The sequence below is a fragment of the Petaurus breviceps genome, unplaced genomic scaffold (assembly GCF_028583685.1).
Source record: "Petaurus breviceps papuanus isolate PSGF00001 unplaced genomic scaffold, PetGlider_PUasm1.0 458, whole genome shotgun sequence".
Classification (NCBI taxonomy): domain Eukaryota; kingdom Metazoa; phylum Chordata; class Mammalia; order Diprotodontia; family Petauridae; genus Petaurus; species Petaurus breviceps.
Window position 1 is genome coordinate 1,065,378 of NW_027186345.1, and position 26,951 is coordinate 1,092,328.

At 37.1% G+C, this 26,951-nt stretch overlaps 1 protein-coding gene across 1 annotated transcript in view; it reads right to left on the reverse strand.

Annotated features, from left to right (window-relative positions):
- Positions 1 to 25,321, reverse strand: part of TMEM170B (transmembrane protein 170B) — a 40,881-nt gene extending 15,560 nt beyond the window's left edge. Inside the window, exon 1 of the mRNA XM_069101355.1 lies at positions 24,994 to 25,321. Within this exon, the coding sequence (XP_068957456.1) occupies positions 24,994 to 25,321 (328 nt within the window). The remainder of the gene's footprint in view (positions 1 to 24,993) is intronic.
- Positions 25,322 to 26,951: the final 1,630 nt, after the last annotated feature.

A 26,951-nucleotide genomic window follows, 5' to 3' on the forward strand; every position in this document is an offset into this window, starting at 1 on the left:
GGGAGACTAGAATGTTGGGGGAAAGGGTATATATAGAAAGACCTCATATAGAAATTGAACTTTGAACTAAGTATTTAAGGAAACCTAAGATAATGAGAGAAGTCGGAGAGGAGGGAATGCATTCCAAGCATTAAGGATAAGGGGTAAAAAGGCATCGAGGTAAGATGTGTAGTACAACCTACAAAGAACAGCAAGGAGGCAAGTGTGACTGGGCTATGATGTACATAGAAATAATGTGAAATAGACTGTGTCATATTTGTGATTTTAGAAAATCAGTTTGGCAGCTGTGTAAAAGAAAGCTTGAAGAGGGAAAAGAAGTAAGGCACTGAGTCCAGCTGTAATACTACATTAAATATAATAATATAATAGTAGAGGCTATATCAATAATATAGTCAAATCAACAAGCATCTATTTAAAGTTTACCATGTGGTAAGTACTGGTGATATGAATAAAAACAAAAACGAAACCCCACAGTGCCTACTCTCACAGAGCATACATTCTAATAGAGGAGAAAACATGTAAATATCTAGGTATATTCCCCAACTGATAAATGGTGAAAGGTATGAATAGGCAGTTTCAAAGAAAGAAATTCAAATGACCAAGTCATGAAAAATGTTCTAAATCACTAATAATTAGAGAAATGTAAATTTTTTTTAAAACTATGGTACCATTTCAAACCCATCAGATTGGCCAAGCTTACAATAAAAATAGGAAAATGACAAATGCTGAAGGTGCTATAAGAAAACAGGTCATTAATGCACTATTGGTGGAGTTATGAACTATTCCAATCATTCTATAAAGCAATTTGGAACTATACCCCAAAAATTATTAAACTGCATATACCCTTTGACCCCACAAATACCACTACTAGGTCTAAAATACAAAGAGATCAAAGAAAAAGGCATTATATGAACAAAAATTATTAAAGCAGCTCTATTTGCAGTGGCAAAGAATAGGAAACTAAGGGAGTGCACAACCATCAAAAAATGACTTGAAAGCTATGGTATGTGAATGTGATGGAATACTATTGTGGTGTTAGAAATGATGAAGGGGATATATTTCATAGAAACCAGGGAAGACTTGTACAAACTGATGCAAAGTAAAGTAATCGGAACCAGAAGAACAATTTAAACAATAACAACAATATCATAAAGACAAACAACTTTGAAAGACTTAGGAACTCAGATCAACACAATTGCCAATCACAATTCCAAAGGACTCAGGATAAAACATGCTACCCAGGGTAATGGATTCAAAATGAATACTGAGAAACATTTTTTCTGATGTGGCTACTGCATAACTTTATTTTGCTTGGCCATACATGTTTGTAACAGAGGGTTTTTTTGTTTTGTTTTGTTTTTTCCCCCCTGCTTTTTCAATAGGCCTGGGGGATAGAGGGAAAGAGGTCTGGAAGAGGGAAGAAAAGGTTGCTCTTTCTTTGGGAAAAAAAGAAAGAACAGTTAAAAGCCTAGGTTCTGGGGCAGTCTGCCAAAATAGTTCATCAATGTATATATCTTGGACAGCAAAAATAACAATAAGCTTGACCTAGAATTGATAATTAGGAAGATTATCTGACTGCTTCTCACTGAGGAATCTGCATAGTACTTTCAATGATCTCTAACTGCCCACTGCTGGAACAGTTCATTTCTTTAACATCAACGTTCTACCATGGATGCTATGTGACTGCAAATCATAGAACATCATGATCTTGGAAAATCAAAATTAAAAGCAACTAAAATTATAGCAGAAAGATGCATAGTGGATACAAATGGGTTGTAATATGCTAATGGAAAAGACTAATTTGCTGCCACTTCACATGCATTGTGAAGATCTTTTATTCCAGACCAATAAGGGAAATGCATTGGGCATACAGTAAGAATAACAGACTAGGGAGCCAATATGGTGGAGTGAAAGCAAGAACTCACCTGAACTCACCCACGAATTCCTTCAGTAAGCTCTAAAAAGTGAATCTGAATGGATTTGAGCATGACAGAATCCACTGGAAGACAGTGTAACAGATTTCCAGTCCAGCAAAGTGTGGAAATGTTGCACTGGGTAGGGGGGAAGCACGGAGGGCTGCACCAGCAAAGCCTCAAACTGACACACCCTGGCAGGGGCAATTCCCAGAACTCTCACTATAGAACAGGGGTCTGGAAGAGCTGGGTAAGAGACAAGTACAGGGCCTGCGGCAGCGGCAGCAGCAGCAGCAACAGCTACTCCTGGAGCTATCAGCCCACAATCTAGATGTTTAAAAATCACCTTATCTGAACTTCTGGGAGCCAAGATGATGGAGTAACAGTAACTGCTCTAATCTCTCTCTCTGTCTCTCTCTGTCTCTCTGTCTCTCTCTCTCTCTCTGTCTCTCTCTGTCTCTCTGTCTCTCTCTCTCTCTCTCTCTCTCTCTCTCTCTCTCTCTCTCTCTCTCTCTCCCTCTCTCTCTCTCTCTCTCTCTCTCTCTCTCTCTCTCTCTCTCTCTCTCTCTCTCTCTCTCTCTCTCTCTCTCTCTCTCTCTCTCTGTCTCTCTCTCTCTCTCTCTGACCCTGAAAAACTCTAGGCCAGGAGGCCCCAAAATATAGCCATTAAGTGGAGCTTAGGTTGTCCAGATGGCTCTGAAGAATAAAGTGAGGCTGCTGTCCTTGCACAGCCCTCCCTCACTCAGATCAAAGTCAACTGTAAGTCATGTCATTTCCCTGATGCCATGGTCCTCTTCGAAAAAGAAGGACAAACACAACCTAAGAGGAAACTGAGCTGCCTGAATGGGGACCCAGCTAGTTGAATAACTCAGCTCATCCTCTCCCTCTCCTCTCCAAAACAAGGTAAAATTTAATGGCCAGAAGCTGCCTGCTTAACTTGGGGTTCACTGACTAGGTTCTTTCTTTCTTTTTTCTTTCCTTCTTTCCTTCCTTCCTTCCTTTCTCTCTTCTTCCACAAAACCTTAAACCCAGTTCACTCTGAAGCTCATGCATTAGACCACAATAGGTCCCTCTGCCCAAGCTCCACCAATAAAATCAAGAATCCAGTACTTCCGTGGTAGTCAGTCAGTGTTCCTTCCATCCTAGTTTCTTCTTAATCATGTTTATTCTAACTTTTCAAGTCCGAAGATCATATTTCTAGGTAATAGAGAGCAAAACACCATTTGTGTGGTTCTGCCTTCTCTATCATCTAATAACATTACACCATCTGCCACAAACAGTAAAGTGAGCCCATTCTTTGTCTCACATCTTTAGTGAAGATAGCTTTTAAATGCTTTTTGTCTTATTTTCCTCAAGCCCAGTTTTGTTCTTACCTCTACAACTTGGTTTGGGGGGAGAGGGGGGCGGCACGGAGAGGCAGCAGGGCTAGACTAGATGATCTCTCTGTTCCTTGACAATTTTAAATCTATAATCCTATCATCATTTGGGACTCTATTCTTACAGGTCCTTACCACTTGCTTTTATTATTCCTTAATTACATATTTCTACTTATACCTTTTGCACAGTGTTCTTTTTGAAGGGGAGATCATTTAACCTTATATATCAAGAACTGTATAATCATTATATACTACTCAATTTGTCAATTTTAAATAATTTTTTGTGTTTTAAAAAAACAATTTAAATTCATCACAGAGATATTTATGGCTTTGCTTTTTTGACACTGCCATAGCTGTTTTACATGATACTGAGTCCTTTGGAAATGGAACCTCTAGTTATAATTGTTCCTTTGAAAGAATAAAATCAGTTTTTCTTAGGATATATTTTATGCTGTCTCCAGGAGAACACTGTGACAAAAAAAAAAATAAGGTCCACCCCACTTACTATTGACCTGGTTGTTCTTTATATTTCAGGTTCTTTGCTCTTGCTCACCATCCTGGACTTCATATGGACAAATGTCACTCTTTTCAAAGAAGGAAGCACTTAGGTTCTTTAAACTATAGGCCAGTAAACTTGACACTGATTCCTGAAAAAAATTCTAGATTATGTTATTAAAGAAGAATTCAGAAAAGTAAAATGTTCTTGTCACAGATTGCCTACTGCTAGACTGGCCTACTTTGCAGTTCTTCAAATATGACACTTCATCTCAGTCCCTTTTGCAAGGTCTGTCCTCAATACCTCACCTGTGCCTCTTGGTTTCCCTGGTTTCCTTTAAGAGATTATCTCACCTTTCTTGGTCCTTCCAGCTGCTAATGCTTTCCCCTTTCAGATTGCCTTCATGTTCTGTACCTAGCTTTAGGAAACTTGATAATTTTTAAAATTTTCTTTCCTTTTTTTTCAAAGAAACATCAGCCTTTATTTCTTCCCCCTCCTAAATCTCCTTCTCCATCCTCCAGGCCTATTGAGAAAGCAAGAAAAACAAACCCTTGCTGCAAACATGTATAGCCGAGCAAAATAAATTTCTGCAATGGCCACATCAAAAAAAAAATGTTATCTCAATATTCACTCTGAGTCCACCACCTCTTTTCAGGTGATGGGTAGCATATTTCATCATGAGTCCTTTGGAATTGTGATTAGCGATTATTGATCTGAGTTCCTAAGTCTTTCAAAGTTGTTTGTCTTTATGATATTGTTGTTATTTTATCTTGTTGAAAGAATTAATAATTTTAGATAATGCTCCATGTCACACAACTACAATAGCTCTGTGTGAAAATGTGAGCATTCAATTTTGCCAAGATGTGTTTACCTACCAGCAAATTTATCAAGATTTAAAGAAAGAGATGGCAGATCACTCTATGATGGTTGATAAAATATTGTAAACAATACATATTGCTGAGTAATTTTAAACTATTTTGTAGTTGATATTGAATAATTTTTTTCAATTTTGCTTTCTACAACTATTTCATTACTTTGTAATAAATTTGCCATTATATTATACTAAAATAATTTTTTAAATTTATTTTTATATTTTTCATTGCATATTTTCATTGGGTTGGAACCATTAACATATTTTAATATATAACTGTAATTACAAATAGTTCAAACTCAAATAACATGGGGCCAGCGTCAGGAAGACTCATCTTCATGAGTTCAAATCTGGCCTTAGACACTTACTAGTTGTGTGACCCTGGGCAATTCACTCAATCCTGTAAGCCTCAGTTTCCTCATCTGTAAAATGAGCTAGAAAAGGAAATGGCAAACCACTCCAGGATCTTTGCCAAAAACACCCAAAACAAACAAAAAAAACCAAATGGTGTCACAAAGAGTAGAAAAGGACAGAAGAAAAACAAGAAAAATCTCATCACCATGCTAACTCAAGCCTTGATATCACTCCCCCAGCCTTCTCCTCCCCTTTGACTGGAAGGCTAGAGAGAGGGTAGAGTACCATACACCTCCCAAAAGCCTTCCTTTATAGAATACAGAAACTGAACTTTTTGGCTCACTGTACTCTGCATTTGCAACCCTGCCTGGTTTCAACTCCATGAAACAAGAAGCCCCCCTACCAGGTACCTTCTGGTTTCCCTGCCCCCTTTTTTGCCTCTTTTTGTGTGCTTTTCACTCCTTTAAATTAGAAGTTTCTTGAGTGTGAGGACTGTCTTTTTTTTTCAATTAATTGTGTCCCTGGGGCTTAGCATAGTGCCTGCCACATAGTAGGTGCTTAAAAAAGGTTTACTGGATTGAACTAGATTATTAGTACTATTTGAGACCTAGTTGTACTGTTGTGTTAGTCTATATTTTATTCTTCCTTCTCTAAGTCTGATATGGACAAAATATCTCCAAAATATAGTTTTCCTCCTTTCCCCCTGTACCTACTGCTAAGAATCAGCATGAGCTCTTTTAAGATACATCATAGCAAATTAACTTCATTTCCTTTTTTAAAATAATAACTAAAATGGGAGATCCTTTTTTTTAATATTTTGACCCAAAGGAATATTTATTCATAAGAGATACTTAATAAATGCTTGTTAAAATAGGGAGTTGTATTAAATAATCTTCAAGATTCATTTCAATTCTAAAATCCTCTGTTGACAGCCCCTGGTTCTGGTTACTACATCAGAGGAAAACAGAAATAGAATCAACAAGCACATTGACAGGAATTAAAAGAGCATATCCAAGGCCTCTTTCCATTTTCCCACTCCCCCTGATCTCTGCTAAGATCTAATTCTACATCAACAATTGCCTATTGAATATTTCAAACTGGACATCCAGGAAAACATCTTACACTCACTATGTAAAAAACAGAATTCATTCTCTCCCCCAACCAAGGCCACTTCTTGTCAAACTTCCCTCTTCGTGTCAAGGGCTCTCCCATTCTTCCAGACTTCCAGATCCATAACCTGCGTGTTCTCCCCAACTTTTCACTCTCCACCCCAGTGAGAAGTCAAATTTTGTCATTCCTATAACTTTGAAACTTCTCTCACATATGACCCCATTTGCTCTATTTACACAGACACTAGCTTAGTTCAGGCCTAGGTTACCTCTCTTTCACAAAGACTAGCAAAATACTCTACTAATTAGACTTACAGATTCAAGTCTCTCTCCATTCCAATACATCCTTTACATAGCTGTCAAATGAGTTCTCCCGAAGTACAATTATGACTATGACATTTGCCAACTCAATTAACTCAGGGACTTTATAAAAATGCTAGGATCAACTATAAATACCTTTATTTCCTGTCTCTGAGCCTCAGTACTGGCTGTCCCCCACGACTAAAATAGGTTCCTCTCTAACCTCTGAGACTCTCTCTTCCTTTAAGATACAATTCAATTAATCAACAAGTATTTTATAAGCTACTACGTGCTAATAAACACTGCTGGGTTCTGGAGATAGAACTAAAAGAAACAGTCTCTATTCACAATGAGTTTACATTGCAATGGGGGACATAAATACATATAATAAACATGAACACATACATAAATGTGAAGCTAATATAAATATATACAAAGTAAATAAATAACAGTATTTCTTTACGTGAAAGGGAAAAGTAACCCCCATAAATCCTTGGCATTCCTATATATTTCTAACAAAGTCCAACAGCAAGAAAGAGAAATTCCATTTAAAGTTACTGTAGACATTATAAAATATTTGGAAGTCTACCTGCCAAAACAAACCCAGGCACTATATGAACACAATTACAAGACACTTTTCACACAAATAAAGTCAGATCTAAATAATTGGAAAAGGATCAGTTGCTTATGGTTAGGTCAAGCTAATACAATAAAAATGACAATTTTACCTAAATTAATTTACCTATTTAGTGTCATACCAATCAAACTACCAAAAAAAATATTTTATAGAGCTAAAAAAATAGTATCAAGGGACAGCTAGGTGGCACTGTGAACAGAGCACCAGCCCTGAAGTCAGGAGGACCTGAGTTCAAATGTGACCTCAGACATTTAACAATAACTAGCCATGTTACCTTGGGCAAGTCACAACCCCAATTGCCCTCCAAAAAAGCAAAAAAAAAAAAAAGTAACAAAATTCATCTGGAAGAACAAAAAGTCCAGAATATCTAGGGAATTAATGGAAAAAAAATGCTAGGGAAGGTGGCCTAGCCATACCAGATTTTAAACTGTATTATAAAGCAGCAGTCATAAAAACCACTTGGTACTGGCTGAGAAATAGAGTGGAACAGATTAGGTACACAAGACAGAATAGTCAATGACTACAGTAACCTACTATTTGATAAACCCCAAGACTCCAGCTTCTGGGATAAGAACTCACTATCTGACAAAAACTGGAAAATAGTATTGTGTGCAATGGCATGGTAAATGAGTTCGGAGACTGCTTAGGAAAGTAGAGAAAAGTTTATTTATCTTTCTCAAGAAAGGGCACAACCTCCACAGCGCCCAGAATAGTGTAGGAAGGGAGTGCATATTGGTCACAGAAAGCAAAGATTATTATATTCTAACTCAAGCCAACATCTCCTTAGCCTCCTGCCTCCTAATCCCCATTGTTGGGTTTCAGAGTTCACATTCTAAAGGAGGAAATTCTACCTGGAGCTAGGAGGGTCCCTAATCTAAATGACCACATTTACACAGATTCTTTTAGAGTTAGAAGATGTTTGTTGTTTGTGGACTGAACCCTCCAGGGTGGGCCTTGTAAGTCTCATAGATCTGAGCAATCTTTGGGGAACAAACAATCAAACTTAAAAAAAAACCTTTGTGATAACCATGTCACCTAGCTCACAGGTGCAGATTTTTACAAAGATAAGGTTAATCGACAAGAATCACTAATCCCTGAGGAGACTTCTTCTCAAAGATCTCATTCCTCAGGGTATGGCAGAAACTGGGCATAGACCAATATCTTACACCATATACCAAAATAAAGTCTAAATGAGTGCATGATCTAGATATAAAGGCTGATACTGTAAGCAATCTGGAAGAGCAAGGAATAGTTTATCTGTCAGATTTATGGAGAAGGGAAGAATTTATGACCAAACAAGAGTTAGAGAGCATTAAAAAATGCAAAATGGATAATTTTTCTTACATTAAATTGAAAAGTTTTTGTACAAAGCCAATGTAACCAAGGTTAGGAGAGAAGTGGAAAATTGGGAAAGAACTTTTACAACCAGTGTCTCTGATAAAGGTCTTGTTTCTAAAATGTGCAGAGAACTGAGTCAAATTTATAAAAATACAAGTCATTCCCCAGTTGATAAATGGTCAAAGGATATGAAAAGGCAGTTTTCAGAGGAAGAAATTAAAGTATCTATAATCATATGAAAAATGCTCTAAATCACTATTGATTAGAGAAATGGAAATCAAAGCAACTCTGAGGTACCACATCTCACCTGTCAGATTGGCTAACATGACAAAACAGGAAAATGACAAATGCTGGAGAGGATGTGGGAAAATCAGAACACTATCACGGTTGTGATCTGATCCAACCATTCTGGAGAGCAATTTGGAACTATACCCAAAGGGCCATAAAAATATGCATACACTTTGACCCAGCAATACCACTTCTAGTAGCTATATCCCAAAGGGATCATACAAGTGGGAGGAGGACCCTAATGCACAAAAATATTTATAGCAGCTCTTTTTGCAGTGGCAAAGAATTGGAAATCAAGGAGATGCCCATCAACTGGGGAATGACTAAACAAGTTATGGTGTGTGAATATAATGAAATACTATTGTGCTATAAGAAATTAGGAGCAGACAGACTTCATAATAACCTGGAGAGACTTATATTAACTGATGCTGAGTGAGGGGAGCAGAAGCAAGAGAACACTGTACACACTTACAGTCACATCATATCTGTGATGACTAACTTTGATAGACTGGGATCTTCTCAGAAATGCAAGGTTATAAGACAATTCCAAAAGACTCACGATGGAAAAGGCTATCCATATCCAGAGAAAGAATTATGGAGTCTGAATGAAGATTGAGACAAACTACTTGCTTTCTCTCTTTTTTTTCTTTTGTTTCTTCTTTCCTATTGTTCATTCCATTAGTCATAATTCTTCTTTACAACCTGACTAATGTTTAATGTGAAGGTATATGTAGAACCTATATTGGATTGCATGACCCCATGGGGGAAAGGGGGAGAAAATTTGGAACTCAAAAACTTGTGGAACTGGATGTTCTAAACTAAAAGTAAATTTAAAAAATTTTAAAGGGGAAAGTAGTTTTTGGGGGGAGAATCAGGAATTCTGTGAAGTCTACTCTCGAGTATAAAGTGAAAGGCTGAGAAAATTCTAGGAAGATGGCAGAGTAGGTCAGAAAATTTCAAACTCTCAAGATTTTCCTCCATAAAAATGATAAAATAGAGCCTGTGTGTGAACATAAAGCCCTGAAAACAAGAAAGAGTAGGGGCAGAACAGGTATTTTCCTGGGACAATCCAAGAAGACTTGAAGAAAAATTCCAGGAAGAGATTTCCTCCAGATGAAGGGTAAATACCTCCAAGCTAAGGTTTGCTTTAACAACAAGGGACAAGCCCCTTGCTTTAAGAGGCTGACTCAGCCCTAGTCACAGGAACTTTTACCCCCAGGACAGTGAGTTGGGCTTAGGAGCTGGGGAAGATCCAGGGAACCTCTGCTGACCTGGAATCCCATACTCAGCTGTGCTGCTGTTAAGCCATGGTGTGAGAAAGAACCAGCACACTCTGGTGAGTACAGAAGCAGTGGGGCAGAAAGCCCCTGGCTGTGAGCACTTACAGGAAGCCGGAGGTCTTGGTTTGAGTTCAAAAGAGATCTTGAATCTTAAGGGAGAAAATGACTCCTTAAAAATCAGAATTAGGCAAAGGGAAGTCAGTGAAGTTATAAGAGATGAAGAAAAAAAAGAATATATATATATATATGTATACACACACATATATATAAAATGAAAAATTAGAAGAGAATGTGAAACATCTTATAAGAGATATGTACTAACAACTGATCTAGAGAACAGATCAAGAAGAGAAAACGTAAGAATAATTGGACTACCTGAAAGTTCTGATCAAAAAAAGAATCTTGATACAATAAAGCAAGGAATAATTAAAGAAAATTGTGCAGAAGCATTAGAACAAGGAAAAAAAGTAGAAATAGAAAAAAGTCCACCCATCACTACCTGAAAGAGATCCTACAAGGAAAACTCACTGAAATACTATATTTAAATTCCAAAACCCTCAGATCAAGGAGCAACAAGAAAAAAACAATCTACCTATGATGGTACCACAATTAGACTCACATAGGACCTATCACTGGCAACACTAAAAGATCTCAGGTTTTGGAACAATATATATTGAAGAGCAAAAGAACTGGGTCTCCAACTTAAAATATCATACCCAGCAAAGCTAAGCACAATTCTGAATGGAAAAAAAATGGACATCTGATCAACGGTTAGACTTTCAGGATTCTGTTAAAAAAAAAAAAAACAGAAAACCTGAACTCAATAGAAAATTTGACAAACAATAGCCAAGAGAACTATAAGGTACATACCACTGTATGTATGGTCAATTACAAGAGACTAAATGAGAATAGAATGTTTACCTTTTATGTGTGGAAAATGTAAAACCTACTTCTAAGATTGTTGCTAATAATTAAGTAGCTTATAAGAAATATTGGGGTAGAGCGAAGTATGATGTGACTTCAAAAAGTAAAATCATTCAAGAACAGCTAAAAGAGTAATTATCTTATACAAAGAGGTGCAAAAGGAAAAAAATGATACAGAGGAATTAAGATGGGGAAGAGCGGCTATCAGTTCTGGAAACCTACTTTCATTAGGAACGGTATTAAAAGGGGAAAATACATATACATCTAGAAGAGTATAAAAGTCTTCTAAATTTAGAAAGAAATAAAATTCTAAAGGAATAGAGAGGGGGGAGAGGATAAAGGAGGAATCTTTAGAGAGGAGGGGGAGGGAATAGGTTAAAAGGGGGTTACAGAGGGATGTTTAGATTTAGGGGAATGGGAGGGATTGCTGGTGTGGGGGTAGGTTAAGGTAGCAGGCAGAAGCAAAGTAGAGGAGTTAGGACAGATAGGAAAAAGAGATATATGCACAACATAACAAGGTTAGGAGTAGAATCTCTTAGGGAAAGTATATGCTTATATATGTATGTATGTGTATATATGTATACATGTATGTATAAATCAATACCCATATATAAATATATCCATGCTCAATTGTGGCCTTGGGGTGGTTGGTAGGGGGGAGGTAGGAGGAAAAAAGAACAAAGTAAAAAGTGTACAGCAGAGAATAAAAAGAAAATCCATAAGGAAGCAAAGATGAACAGCTTTCAACATAACACACAATATTTAAAATATAGGCTTTCTTGAAATGATGAGTTATCGCTATTATTCTGAATCCTCTTCTATGTTCTGCTGTAAACATTACATGATTTTTCTTTTTTCTTTTATATTTTAATTTAATATTTAAGTTTATAATGTTTCTTTTTTCTTTACTTATGTATTTCAGTTTTCATATTTGTATAAATTTTTTTTAAATGTGGTGAAAAAAAGAGTCTACACTGTGCAAGGAACTGTCTGTACCAAGTATTGGAGATGCAAAAGTGAAACATACATATATTTTTAATTGAATTATACATGTGTATGCCATGTCACTCTACTGAAGTAAATAGCAAACTCCATTATAGCAGTGACCCTCTGATTTAAACTTTTAATCTCTTTTCCCTACCTTGAGCACCTAGACTGATAGACCCCTTAACAAACAGGCATATTTATTTTTAAATGGTCTTATTTTTGTGTATGTATTCTTTAAAAAGCATGTATTAATAGGTGTGCACAAACATATGCAAGTCTATTTGCAGGTAGGTTTAATTTATGAGTATGTATTTTAAATGTGTATATATGTATATGCATATATATATGAGGTAAATATAGAATTAGGTGAAATTCAAGAATTTAATGTATACGTGTGTACATACACTTATTTGGGGGGAAATGGGATAGAGTATATACAGTATATAATAAACTATAATTATTAGCATCAATTATTGTATCAATTAATATTTCATTATATTTATTAAATATAAATGTATATAAAAACATTCCTATAAAGTGTAGGGCTTGAGATCATTGTCCCAATTTGTGACAGCTGTTTTTACTGTGGCTACTGAAAAGTCTAAATGAAAGAGGATTTACCTATGGATAGTGAGGCCCTCTAGATGTCCCCATTTATGGATAGTATCGTAACCTAGAATACTACAAATTCTTCTAAATGAAACATGCAATCACTTAACAGTTCAGTCTAACAATCGAAGGTTGTTAATGAAGAATGCCTCTTTTTAAGACTGATATGCTATTTATGAACTAGTCAATGAAAAAATTCGTCAGACCCTACTTGGTCATCTTGACTCTATCTCCCCTTTTCTTTTTCTGTTATAGCATCAGTGGTAACTTATAAAGATGGAGCTCATAGCCCTTCCATGCTATCTCATTCTGTGTAATTCCTATCAGTTTCTTTCCATTGAGGTCATCCTTTGGCTCTTTTAATAGTTTGTGGATACTAGTGTAGTATATGGGCTACATAACTATTATACTGAAGTATTTACCTCAGAGTTTTTAGGATCAAATGAAATATATAACAAAGATGTCACTTGCCACTATGAATACAATCAATTCTCATCATTTACAGTAGTTATGTCCTATAAAATTGCCAGTAGCTGTCCATAGGAAATAAAATGCCTTTATAAAAACATAGTTTTTTAAAAAAAAAGTTTTTAAAAACAAGGTTTTTATGCTTAGTTCTATGACAAAAAGATAGGAGAGATTGAAATCCTTTCTACAGAGAGTGAAAAGGGGAGGCAGAGTCCATATGGTTAAGTAAGAGTCAAAGAAGTATGGCCTAGCTCCCCCACCAAACTTTCTCCACAAACAGCTAGACGAAATACCAGACTAATTTCTGTCTAGGAAAACCAAGAAAAATCTATAGTGAGTCATTTTTTGGACCAAAGAAGCTTAGGGAGACAGATAGATAGATGTGTAGACACCAAGGATGGAATCTGGTCAGGAAATGTGAACCTGTGCCTAAGAACTTAAAGAGAGCTAATGATGTGCACCAAGAAGAGGAGCATTTTGACAGGAAAAGATCACCAGAAATACCTGAACAAGCATAGGGTACAGGAATAGGAAGGTACAGGAATATCTGGCACCTTAGTAGCTGGCTGGACTGATGTCAGGGGGGTGAAGGTGGGGGGGAGGAATCTGTAAAAATGGGTGGAAGAAAGGATCACTAATGAGCCCTATCTGTGTACTGATCAAGAAACAAGTTCAAAAGCAAACAGAAGCCAAGTGGCTCTAATCCCTGGAGCAAACCAGGGACTCAGTTCTAGCCTCCAGCCCAGGTGTAGAAGCCTATAGTGGAATAACCAGAGCTAAATAGAAAATGTAAGAAACACAGGAGTCAAGAAAAACATAAAAAGGTAAATATGAGTGAGCAATCATACAGGACTAAACAAGGTTAAATTATATGCATGCTTATATGGGGAGATGATACATATAGCTTATCAGAAGTCTATCATCATCAGAGTTCATAGAGGAAGTCTCTTTAGACAGAGGGCCTGGGAATACCTGTTTTATTTTCATGATTTTAGGGGGGAAAAAAATGGAAAAGGTGGTGAAAAGAAACATTCCCAGAGGGAAGGGAAGGAAGAGGGGAAGTTATTTTATATACATGCAGTACAAAAATAGAAGTCCATACAAGAATGAGGGAGGGAGAGGATAACACTTGAACCTCATTTGAACTGGTCAAAGGAAGGAAAACACACACATACAAAATTAGCTGAGTACAGAAATACATCCCATCCAACAAGGAAAGAGGAAAGAATATGGTTAAGGGAAAGGGAAGAGGAAGGCGTAGAATGAGAGGGAAGGTAGATCATGGGAGGGATTAGTAAGAAGGAAAAAATACTCTGAAAGATGGGGGTTGGGAAAGTATTAGAGAATAGGATGGTAGGAAATACACAATTAGCATGCATAACTGTGAGTGTGAATGAGATAAACTCACCCATAAAAAGGAAGAGGATAGCAGAATAGATTAGAAATAAGAATCTTACAATAGATTGTTTACAAGAAACACACTTGAAACAGAAAGATAAACACAGTGTTTAAATAGGGGTGTAGGACAGAATCTATTTACTGCAGCTGAATCAAGGCAGGGGTAACAATCTAGATTTCAGACAAAAGAAATAGCAAAAATAGATTTAATTAAATGAGATAAACAAGAAAACATTGTTTTGCTAAAAAGAAAGGGTTTATTAAACTTTTTCCACTAGTGACCCCTTCAGTGCTTCTTAAACTGTGGTAGATCCATAGTTTAAGATGGGCTGGTAGACAATGAATAGCAATACTAAACATATATGCCAAATGGCTTGGCATTACTAAATTATTATTAATTATTATATATTATTTCTACAAATATAAATTATTAAAGGAAAAGTTAAATTAATTACAGAGAGAAATAATAAAACTGTAACAGCAAAGAACCTCAATTTACTACTATGAATCCTAGGTAAATCAATCCAAAAGATAAACAAAAAAAGAAATGAAGGATTCAAACAGAATTTTAGGAAAGTTAGATCTGATAGATCTCTGGAGAATGTCAAATTAAGAGGAATATGCCTCTTTCCCAACTGTATACCTTTACAAAAAAAAACTATGTATAAAGGCATTAAAAACCACACAAAAATACAGAAAAGCAGAAATATTAAATGCATCTTTTTACTGAACAAAATGTATTAAAAATTGCTTTCAGTAAAGGGCCTCTGAAGCAGATTAAAAATTAACTGGAGACTAAATAACTTTAAAGAATGAGTTAGCCAAAGAACAAATCATAAAAATCATCAATAATTTCATTAAAGGTAATGGCAACAATGAGACAGCATACCAATATATACCATAAATTTTTATCAATAAAAGAACAAAAGAGCAGATCAATAAATTGGCATGAAACTACAAAACTAGAAAACCAACAAATTAAATATTCCCAAATAAACACAAAAAGAAATTTTGAAAATAAAAGGTAAGAAAACTGAAAGCAAATAATTATAATAAAAGGGAGTTCGTTTTTAAAAGCAAATAGTTAAGCTATAAGCTAATTTTAATTAAAAAAAAAGAAAAGAAAACCAAGTTATCAGTCTCTAAACCTAAAAAGGTGAATTGTCACTAAACTAATAAAACAGAATGGGGGTGCTACTATTACTAAGAGGCTGCAAACCCTTCCCCCCACACACATACACACATAAGGTATCTTTTTTAAAAAGGGGAAAACTCTAAGTAATGAAGAATCAGTTGATTTTAGAAAAACATGAAAAAGCTTACATGAAATGAGTGTTGTATACAGTAATAGCAATACTGTTCAAAGAACTGTGAATGACTAATTTATTTTGAGTATCATAGACAAATCAACTACAAAGAACCTACGAAGATGCTACTGACCTTTAGAAATGGAACTAATAACAGAAGTATACAAAGTATGGTTTTACAGATATTGGGAAAAGAATCTTACAACAGGGGAAATCTTACATGTAATAAGAAAAGGGAAAAACTCATTTATATAGCTCTTTAAAGTTTACAAGTACTTTTTTCTTGCAATCTTGTGAAGTTAACCTTCATTTTACAGATGAAAAATCTGAGGCACAAAGTTGCAGAGCAACCAAGACTAAAACTTGAACTCAAGCTCTCCTGACTGCAAGACCACTGTTCTTTTTCACTTCACCATATTGTTTATTTATCCATTGATTCCCTAGAGTTTCTGTCCCCATTTCTCTTTCTACTCTTGACTGTATGCTGTCCTTGAATGTCATCACCAATAACTAGGAGCTGGTGTAATACTTGATGCTACAGGCTAATAAGTATATCAAGTCTCTGATACCACTTCAGCAAAGGTAGACATGTTTCTAGTATGGCAAATTTTAAGACTAAATGCATTTTCTCAAGCAAAACATTGATATGTATAAGTAATTGGTTCTGTAGTACTATTAGCAGAATATCATACTTTCCAGGTATATTGCGCTTTTTTAAAAAAAGCTTCTGTCATATAGCTTTTTAAGAAAAAAAAATTCTAAATTCAAATGAATGACTTACCAAAAAAAAAAACCTTTTAGAACCTGATTTGTAGTTGGAGAATATCTGTATAAGTATTTAAATAAGGAATATTTCTTTTGCTTTTGCTTTCATAACAGGTCAGGTTTATTGAAGTAAGCTTTATCCCACAATAAACACTGAAATTATTATTTCTATACATCCAATAATTAAACAATCAAAACCCAAACTAAATACCAGAATGTGATTGTAAGTTTAATCACTACAGAAATAAAGCCATGACACAGGACATGCCAGGCAATGATGTCTTTATGTTTTCAAGAAACACATACAAAAAACTTTTCGCATGCTATTGGCATTTGTTTTTAAATCAACTGGAACTGAGGTTCAGTTGCAGGTGACAGATTATATATAAACTAAAAAGGCATTATAATGAGATTTCAAATCTGAAAACCTAATGAAAATAATTCCAATAAAATTGTAAAAAGACCAATGCAGCTCATTCCAATAAAATTGTAAAAAGACCAATGCAGCTCATTCCACTGTTGGACAGCTCCAATAGCTATGAAGCTATTCCCTTTATCAGCTAAAATCTGCCTATATGCAACTTCTACCCATTGCTCCTACACAGCTTTGCCCTCTGGAGCCAAGAACAAGTCTAACCCCTCTTCCACAGGACAACCTCTTAAGGTTTATCATCTCCATTTCTTTCAACTAATTCTACTATGAAATAAATTCAAAACAGACCTTGCCCACCTAGTTTATTAATGAATGGCTACTCCAGATGTGGTCTGACCAGAGTAGAGTATAGTGGACCTCTACTTTTATGGACAACAGTCTTTTCTCCAAGTACTAAGAGGTCATTATTTTTGAAAGAAAGTGCTGCATAGCAATGATTCCCCTTCTTGTACTAGGGAAGTAGATTCTTTTGAATTTAAGTTTCTGACTTTATATTTATCTCCGTTAAACTTAATCTTGGTAATTTCAGTCCATCATTCTAGTTTGTCCAGAGGTTTCTAGATGTGAACTTTGTCATTCAAAGTGTTACTGATATACCTACCAGCTTCATGACACTTGCAAATTTGATAAGCAAGCCATCCATTCCTTTAATCAAATCACTGTGTTGAACACTATGAGATCAAAGATATTCCCCTGTACAACTCTACTAGAGATCTTCCACCATGGTGACAATAGGCCTATTAATAATTACTCTTTGGATCCTGTCATTCATCAAGTCCTGAATCCACCTATCTGTACCATCATGTAGACCATGTCTTTCCATTTTTTCCACAAAAAAGACTGTCAAATTCTTTGTTCATATCTAAGTAAAATATTTTTATGATGATATTTCCCTGGTCTACAAATCTAATAATAGCTCTGTCAAAAAAGAAAAGAAAATTATGTTAATCGGGTATTGACTCAAGTCATTTAGCAATTCATTTCTTTCTACATGTTAAGAGACCATCCCTTTAATAATATATTCTAGAATAATAACAAAAGTCAAGAACAAGCACCAGTCTCTTTAAAAAAAAAAAAAACACCTTGTCTAAATTTCAGTTCTGTAGCACTTTTCCATTCTCCACTTTTTACTCATTAAACTGTGAGCTTCTTGAGGGCAAGAACTGTCTTTTGCTTCATCTTCTATCACCAGTGCTTAACATTGGGTATGGTACATAGTAGGCTCTTAATAAATGCTTACAGACTAACTAAGATCTTTTAAGGATCCCTGAAGTATCTCAGCAATCTTCTAGTTCTTTCAATTACACTAGAAACTACTGACCCATATCCTTACACCTCTATAAACTCATTATGGAATGATTTATATTTATATTTACTCTATCCTTAACGAACATAGGAGAAGAAAATATACTATCACATATTATTCTTTAAAATAGAGCACATTTTAAGTTGCACAACTGAAAAAAATGTAAAGAATGCAAGATTCCTGTGGGCTTACACTCTGTTGACTAAAAAAAAAAAATCAAATTATGTAAAGACTCTAGGTCTCCAGGGAACCTTTAAGAAGATGATTCCCATTATTACTTGAAAGCAACAATTTTCAAACTGGATGGTTCAGGCAGATAGTCTGAATGGATCAGAAATTTGAAAGCCTGTATTTTAAAACAAGGTATCTTAAGTTTAAAGCAAGGTCCTTAGTTTGATGTTCCTTAAGTTACAACTTACTAGGTCTTAAAATTATGATTTTTCATATAAATATAGTTCAGTAACTATATATTTTAGTTGCAGTTATTCTCAAAGACTATCCCCTAGGTTATAGATTGGTTGACTTCTGAGCTGTTCAACAGACTGCCCAGACTCATGAAACCATGCTTTTCTGAAATATATTATAGTAAACTATTGCTTTCCGTTATAACTATTGGGTACATTATGAGATAAATGCAACCATAGAAATAACTGTTCAACAACCTTCTAACTATTAATATGAACTGAAGCATACAAACAGGAAGGCATGCTGAAGGGTGTTTGCCATTATCATGAAAGATATCCAACATAACCTATAGAAGTCTATCATACAGATTCAAGTGATGATTCCATCGATGTTTCTGACTGCAAAGTACAGTCTGCTGATTGCAACAAACCCTGGCAACATGACTTGACCTCCTTAATTAACATCATGCCCACACACACAAAAAAAAAGAATGATTATTCTGCATATTGGAAAAAACATATGGGTCAAAAATGAATATTACCTAGATTATGAAATGCAGTTAAATGGAAAGTCAAATGATTTACCCCAGGAGCTGGCAAATTATGGCTCCAGCCTGTTTTTGGTTTTGTTTTTTTTTGGTAAGGCCTAAAAAGCTAAAAATGTTTTTAACATTTTAAAGTAAAGTTTTATTGTATTCAAAAATATAAAAATAATTCTAAGTTGAAGGGTTATAAAAAAAACTAGCTTCCCTAGATTTGGTCCTTAGACTTAGTTTGCTGACCCCTAAGTCAATCAGTTACCTTATTCTGAAAAGTCACTTAACCATTTATGAACAATGATCAACCATCATTCCTGAGGACTTATGATGAAACATGCTACTCACCTCCTGGCTGAGAAGTGATAGATTATGGGTGCAGACTAAGAAGCTTTTTGAACAAAGTCAAGAAAAGAATTTGTTTTGCCTGATTATTCATATTTGTTATTACTTTCTTTTTTTTCCGATAGGGGATGAAGGGGAAGGAGAAAAACACAGATTTTTTTTTCTAACTGAAAAATGTTTAATAAAATAATTTTACAATGTATTTTTGAAGTACATTGATCTTAGCAAAGAACTGAATATGAGGTGTAAATCAATCTAATCCAGATGTTTTTGGATGCTAACTTTGTCATCTGTTGTCATTCTGTTGGGATTAAGGGGAAAAAAATCAACTGGAACCAAGGTTCAGTTTTAGTGATTAATTAATTAACTATGTAAATAAAAAAATATGAAGATGAGGTTTCAGGTCCTAAACTGCTCCCTGCCACCAGCATTCATCTGTTTTGACACTATGTGCATATGTGTGTATATATGTATATGTGTGTATATGTCTGTGTGTGTATGTTTTGTAGATTTAATGATAAAACACTACAATCTCAGAAGAATCAAAATTACAATGGAAATAATAACTAGTATTTAAATAGCATTAAAACTGTTTTACAAATATTATCTCATTTTATCCAGATAATAGCCTTGGGAGGCAGGTGCTATTATTAACCTCTTCTTACAAATGAGGAAACTAAGGTAGACACTGGTTGAGTGACTTGTCCAGGGTCACACAGCTAGTCTGGAGTTGGATTACAATTTAGGTATTTCTTAAGCCAGGTCCAGCACTCTATCTACTGTAATACTTAGCTGTCTGATACGGAAAGACTCAAGGTAGTTTACAAGTCAGTGATAGCATGTTACCAAAGAAGATTTCTACACACAAAATAACATTTTAAAATATCCACCAGAGCCATGTCTGACCTAAAAAGAAGCTGAATTACTCACATAAAGTGAAAGAGAATCAACAGACAAGCCAAGGGATGCACTGGAATTCATAAAATATTAAATGACTCACGAGGAAGTTCTTTACCATGCTGAGTAGATTCTCTATGAAGGATTTATGTGAAAAACATGAATGTGAATCATAACAAAGTAAGAATATATGGATGAGTTACAATCTACATTGGTGGATGAGAATGTATATTAAGAACATTTAGAGTCCAGATATTAACCAGATTGTTTGATTAATAGACCATTCCAAAACACAACCACAATGACATTTTTTGGTAATATACTTCTAAGAACCATATTTTCATCAGTGCCACTAACAGCTCAGGTAGTAACCCACTGAAAACCTTTGAGAGTTAATCATGGCTAAAATAATGTTACTGAACTATATTTATTCAAAAATCCTAATTTTAAGACATGCTAAACTATAACTTAAGACATCAAATTAAGAGCCTTGTTTTAAAAACAAAGTATCCTGATTTACAATTGATTTGATTCAGACTTTCCTAACTCAGTTTGAAAGCTACTGTTTTCTAACAATGAGAACATTTTCAAAGGAACTGGTGTCATCTATGAACTAGGAAATTGACACTGCTCATCACAGTCCTAGTACCTGAAGTTGCATATAATTTTTATTGTGTTAGGATTAAAACAAAGAATTATTAAAGCAGGGTTATAATTATACAATGGACAACCCCTGGATGTTACAACTTAACCAGATTTATTTTGGATGTTTTAAGGGGGAAAATTTCAAGTAGCACTGTAAAATGCTAGATAAATTTCCACAATTCCTTCACTTACAACTAGAGTTCCTTATAGACCTATACTGAGTACTAGTGTTTATCTTGCTTTTCTATTTGTATCCCCAATGCTTAGCACAGAGTAAGTGCTTAATACTTTTTTATCATTCATCCATGCCTATGTAAATATTTTAAGTTAGTATTTCTTAATGTAGTAGTTTCCATATTGTACAAGTTTAGTGCCATTGTGTTTATATTTGATACATGGACTGAGACATCTATGAATAGTCTTCAAATAAACAAACTATTTTGTTATATTACCGATGATACTCACATAATAGAATCCAATGGTTCTCAATCTCTTCAACCTTTTAATTTCGCAGCTTTGTGTGATAGTAATTATACTATAATTAGCCAGTTATTGAGGGAAAAAAAGACATTGGAGAGAATGGAAGTTTACTTCTTTGATCCTCAGCTTCCTCTTGTATAAAAAAAATTATAATACTTGCCTTCCTGCTTACCAGCATTGTTGTAAGGAAAGTGCTCCATAAATGTGAACTCATAATGTTTTAAGTGTGTTGAGACAAAGCAATAAATAATTTACTTTTTCTAAATATATTTTAAACCACTTCAGATATGCTAAAAACTAAGAGTCATGAATGTATATAAATACATGCTCTTAGTAAATTCTTCCTTTCAATTCTAATCCAAATACTTACAGAATAAGCAATTTTAGCTAGTTTGTTTTCTAACCTTTTGGGATGAAAATCTTTCTAAAAATGTTTTATATACTACTTTGCCTTCTTAAACAGAATATATTAAATCTAATTTTACCTTTCCTTGATGACTCGGGGTCATTTCAAATACTGATTATTGCAGTGCATAAATATACTTTCATACCTATTGAAATTTTTAAGTCTATTTGTCCAAAGTTAATGACCCTAATCCCTGACATTTGCAATCATGAAGCAGCCAAGTACTCTGGGAAAAATACTGAATTTCTTGACTTGAATCCTATCTGTATGTCTTTATGTGACCTTGGGCAAGTCACCTGCCCTCTCTTGACTTGAGTTCCTTCATTTGTAAAAGAGGACTGAATGAGCTGATTTCTGAGGACCTTCCCTGCTCTAAATCTATAATCTAAGTGTCCCCTACCAACTAATCACATGTCATTTCTTACTGTTAGTGGTATGTTGGCCTAAAACAGCCCATATCCTGAGTCATCTCATATGCTACTTTTAGTCTGATGAAAACTACATAATAAAGTTTGGTAAAATTGTACATAAAGATTAACGGCCTCAGACACTTCACCACTTACTAGCCGTGGGACTTTGGGCAAGTAACTTAACCCCAACTACACTGCCTTCCCCCCTCCAAAAAGCAAAAAAAAAAAAAAAAAAGATTAAACAGGTTCTGAGTTGAAGGCCATTGAAGGACTGATCATATGTTTTGGTTGTTCTGAGACATATTTTTTTTTCTTTTCCTGTTCCTCAGTTAATTTCCAAAAAATGAAGTTACCTATAGCTAAACCTCGCATGCAGACAATCCATTTGACATTCATATCAACCTTGCAGAAAAAGAAGAAGGAATCTGTAATGGTTTGGTTCATATGGTTTTTCTTATGTTGTGGCTCTTTACTAAAAGTTAAATCATAAAAAATAGCATGCAGGTCTTATTTGAATATAGCTTAAGACTATAAAAACCAGTTATTATCAGAATGCCAATTTGCCCAAAGACAATCCCTTAACACCACAGATTCAAAGTGAAGCTATCAAGCCAAATTGGTAACCTAAAATCCAAAACAATTTATTAACTTCAAATTGAAGACTGCTAACTTCCTTTAAGGCACACTTATCTATAATTCAATTCAAATTCCTCTGTCTATTCTCTGGAATTTCATTCCATATAATATCAAATATTAAATTTATTAGTTTGTTTTCTGTTCAAGAATCAGTAAAGCACTCTCTATACTACCTTTCCCCACATTCTGAAATACTAACGTTCTACAAAAACAGAATGCACCTAAAATATTATCAAGAATTAAATCCTAAATGTTCAAGCTTATTCTTTGAATTGCTGATATTGAGTAGCCATAAAGAGCAACTGAACTTCTTATACTTAAAATCATTTTGGATCTGAGGTCACTCATACTGCTAAGCACATAGCTACAGTTATGTCTCCGTTTAGTAATAAAAAAATATGCTTTTAAAGATGTGCACATTAACAAAAAACATGACTTTAACAGTAAATGCTTCACAAAACAAAACTAAACTTGTTCCCATATATGTTTATTATATATTTATACTCATTATTCTATTATCAAACTAATTTCTAAAAACTGTGGATGCATAAAGCAAAAATGATGTGGTAATATTACATTTCAAAGCGAGGAGAGGGAAAGACCCTCCACCACTACTTCCGGATTGAAATGCAAAAGTATCTAGTTTGGGGGCGGCCAGGTGGCTCAGCGAGTAAGATCACCAGCCCCAGTGTTGGGATGACCTGGGGATCAAATCCAGGCTCAGATACTTAGCACCACACCCAGAAATAACTGGCCTTGTAACCTTGAGCAAGTTACTTAACCCCAATTGCTTTAAAAAAAAAAAGTATCTAGCTTAAGTTATTGCACTTCAGAATAAGACAGACTCAAACTTCATTGTCCTATATGTGAACTTAAAATATACTTCTAAAGAAAATTACATACCACAATCACATAGTTAAATCTGTTCCCTTTCTAGCTTATGTGCATGCTCATTAGACCTTGGGCCCAGCACTACTTCCACTGTATTCTAATTAATCAGACATCTATATCATGAGCAAGGTAAATTGTTGAAGCAACCTGACAACTTGCTTTGTTCATCTAAATTCATTATATTTCTTGAGAAGATCTGGAAAAAAAAATAATAATTTCTTCCTCTACATCCCCCCCAAATGCAACAACGACTCAGAAAAGATGTCTAGAAACAAAAAGCTACTTATTTTAAGCTTCAGTCACTAATAATAAGTTCCACGTATAACTAAAACTATCAGGAGTACTACAGAGACTAAACTACCCTTAAGAGACCCCAAAGAGGAGGGCTACAAACTCCACTCTACACAATTTAAGGAAATGAACAGGGGCCAAGTCAATGGGACTGGGGTTGATAATTAAGATTCTACTCTACTAAGACCAGATAGAGTAGTAATGCATCTCACTCAAAATGGAGACAGTGCTAGACTTAGGAGTCAGAAAGCCCAGAGTTCAAATCCTTCCTGAGAGAGTTTCTAGTTTTGTGACCCTCACTTAACCTCTGCTGGCCAGTTTCCTCATTTCTAAAAGGAGAATAATGACAGTACTTAACTTCACAGGACTGTAGTAAGGATCAAATAAGATGATAAAAATAAAGCAAACCTTGGAGCACTACCTAAATGTTACTATCACCGTTATTATTATTACTCTCCAAGACTGGATATCTGCCATCCAACTCGGGAGAGGGAGAAAGGCAAGAGATAAGGGAAGGGGGGAGGTACTGCTTTTTACAAACCCAAGAAGTTCTTAAGCCTTTTTTTGTTGTTTCATGGACCCCTAAGACAGTCTTTTGAAGCCTATGTACCTCTCTCTGAATGTTTTTAGGTGCACCAAATAAAACACAAAGGAATGCAATGATGAAAAATAAATATTATATATATATATATATATATGGTTTTTTTTAAAGGCCATCAAGGGAGAAGACCCCTTGTCCTAGAGGAAAGTGGCAGGAGGGTGAGGGAGATAGGTCACGGACAAGCCAAGGGGCTGGACATCACTGCCCTCTGCGGTCCCACCCCCCTCTGGATTGGCCCACCCGGGCTCCCCCGGGGGCGGGCGGTCTGGGGGACAGGGGGCGCTGACTTTACCCGTTAGGTTCCTCAGCACTGTCCCGTGGGCCCAAAGACTCAGGACCTGCTGCACCGACAGGTTGATCATGGAGTTATCCGCCCCCTCCGCCTTCATCTTCTCCGGAGGGCGCCCGCCGCTCTCTCCGCGGCTCCGGGGCGGCGGGGGTTGCGAGGCTCGGGGGTCGGCGGCTGGGGGTCGACTCCTCCAGGCCGCCACCGCCGCCGGGGCCGGGGCGCCGCGGGGGCTGCTGCTGCTGCCGGGGCTGCTGCTGCTGCTGCGGAGGGGCCGCCGGGGGGGGCTGCTCAGCGCGTCTCCAAGGCAGCCCCCTCCCCGCCGGGGAGACATTGAGGACGGCGGGCGGGCCGGGGGAGGGAAGGGGCCCCCGAGCGCAGGCCCTGGAAGACCGGGGAGAGGCCGGGAGGCCGCCGCTCCTCTTCAGGGGCAGCGCCGCGCCGCGGGGCCCTGCGGGACCAGGAGGAGGCCAGACTCGGACGGGGAAGCTCCGGGTGACAGGCAGCAAGCAGGTGTTGTGACCGCCGGGATCCCGCTCATCGCCGTTGGAGCTAGAAGAGGTGGAGGAGGAGGCAGAAGAGGAGGAGGAGGAAAAGGAGGAGAATGAGGAGGTGGACGCGGCGGCCGCGGCGGCGGCGGCGGCACCTGCCACCCGCCTGCCCGCCCGCCGGCCCTTGACACTCGAGGAACCGCCCCCTCCACCCAAGGCCGGCGACCTCCCCCTCCCCCCTGTGCGCGCACCTGCGCGCCCGCGCGTACGGATTCCTAGCGCCGCCAACCCCGCCTTCCTGAGGCTGTTGCGCATGCTCATTCTGCTCTCACCCACAACCCGCTCGCCTCTTTTCTCTCAAGCGCGCGCGACAGCGCGTGTATGTGAGGTAGGCGGGGTAGGGGAGGTGGCAGAGGCAAACGTCACCAGCGCCACCAGCTAGATCTCATCCCTGATTGGGTGTTGAAAGGAAACTCCGCCCCTTCGTGCACCACACACTTACACACGCACACTCACACACACAGAGCCTTTGACACTTATCCCTCCTACTTATGAGGAAGCAGGTGGTGGGGGGTGGAAATGGACGCTGAGTGGAAAAGGAGTGGGAAGCTAGAACTGAGACTTTGGGGTGAGCGAATTCTAGTTTTGGAGAAACAGCTGCCCTCTTCAGTCCAGCGCCCCTTGGGAATGTGTAACGCTCATAGGGGTTTCAGTTCCATTACCCTAAAAAAGATGTTTCCAATAAAGATTTTCCCGTAAAGCTCTTGGGGGCCGGGGGGGGGGGGTATGCAGACAACCTGAGCAGCGGAGGATTTTTTCCACTGTGTTCTTTCTGGAAGGGCTAGGTGTCTGCACGTTTTCATTGGATTTCTTACCTGGCAGGGGTCATATTTTTATGCTAATGGTGCAGCAGAAGCGTTTATCGAAGACCTCTTTCCCTTAACCCATAAAGATGAGCTTGAAGATCTGACTTTGTTTTTATATGTGAAGTGTAGGACCCTGAACTAGGGAAAGGCCGTGTATTTGTAGTCAAAGGACCTAGATTCAAACTGGTACTCTCCTGTGACCCATCAGTAAAGAGAAAGGGTTATATGATCTCTAAGGTGCTTCCAGCACTAAATCCTATGATCCTCAGCTGACTTGGTGATGTAATGGAAAGCAAAGCCAGAACTAGCATGGAGAGGCCCCCCATATGCGAACATCTCTGGGGTGCCATTCCTCCCCATGGGGGCCTACTCTGGCACTGGCTGCCCTACCTGCCTACTAGGTTGCGACCCCTAGGCTCTCCTGGTAGGCATGATCCTCTCCGGGTTGCCTTTACATCAGAGTGCTGCAGATTGCCCTACCATCTCTGCCTAGCCAGGAACCTAGACTATGTGTGACTCTCAACAATAACAAAGGGTCTCTTACCCTCTCCCACCCAACAGCTTCTGGCTACACCCCCTGATGCTATAGCTCTTCCCCTTGTCCTCA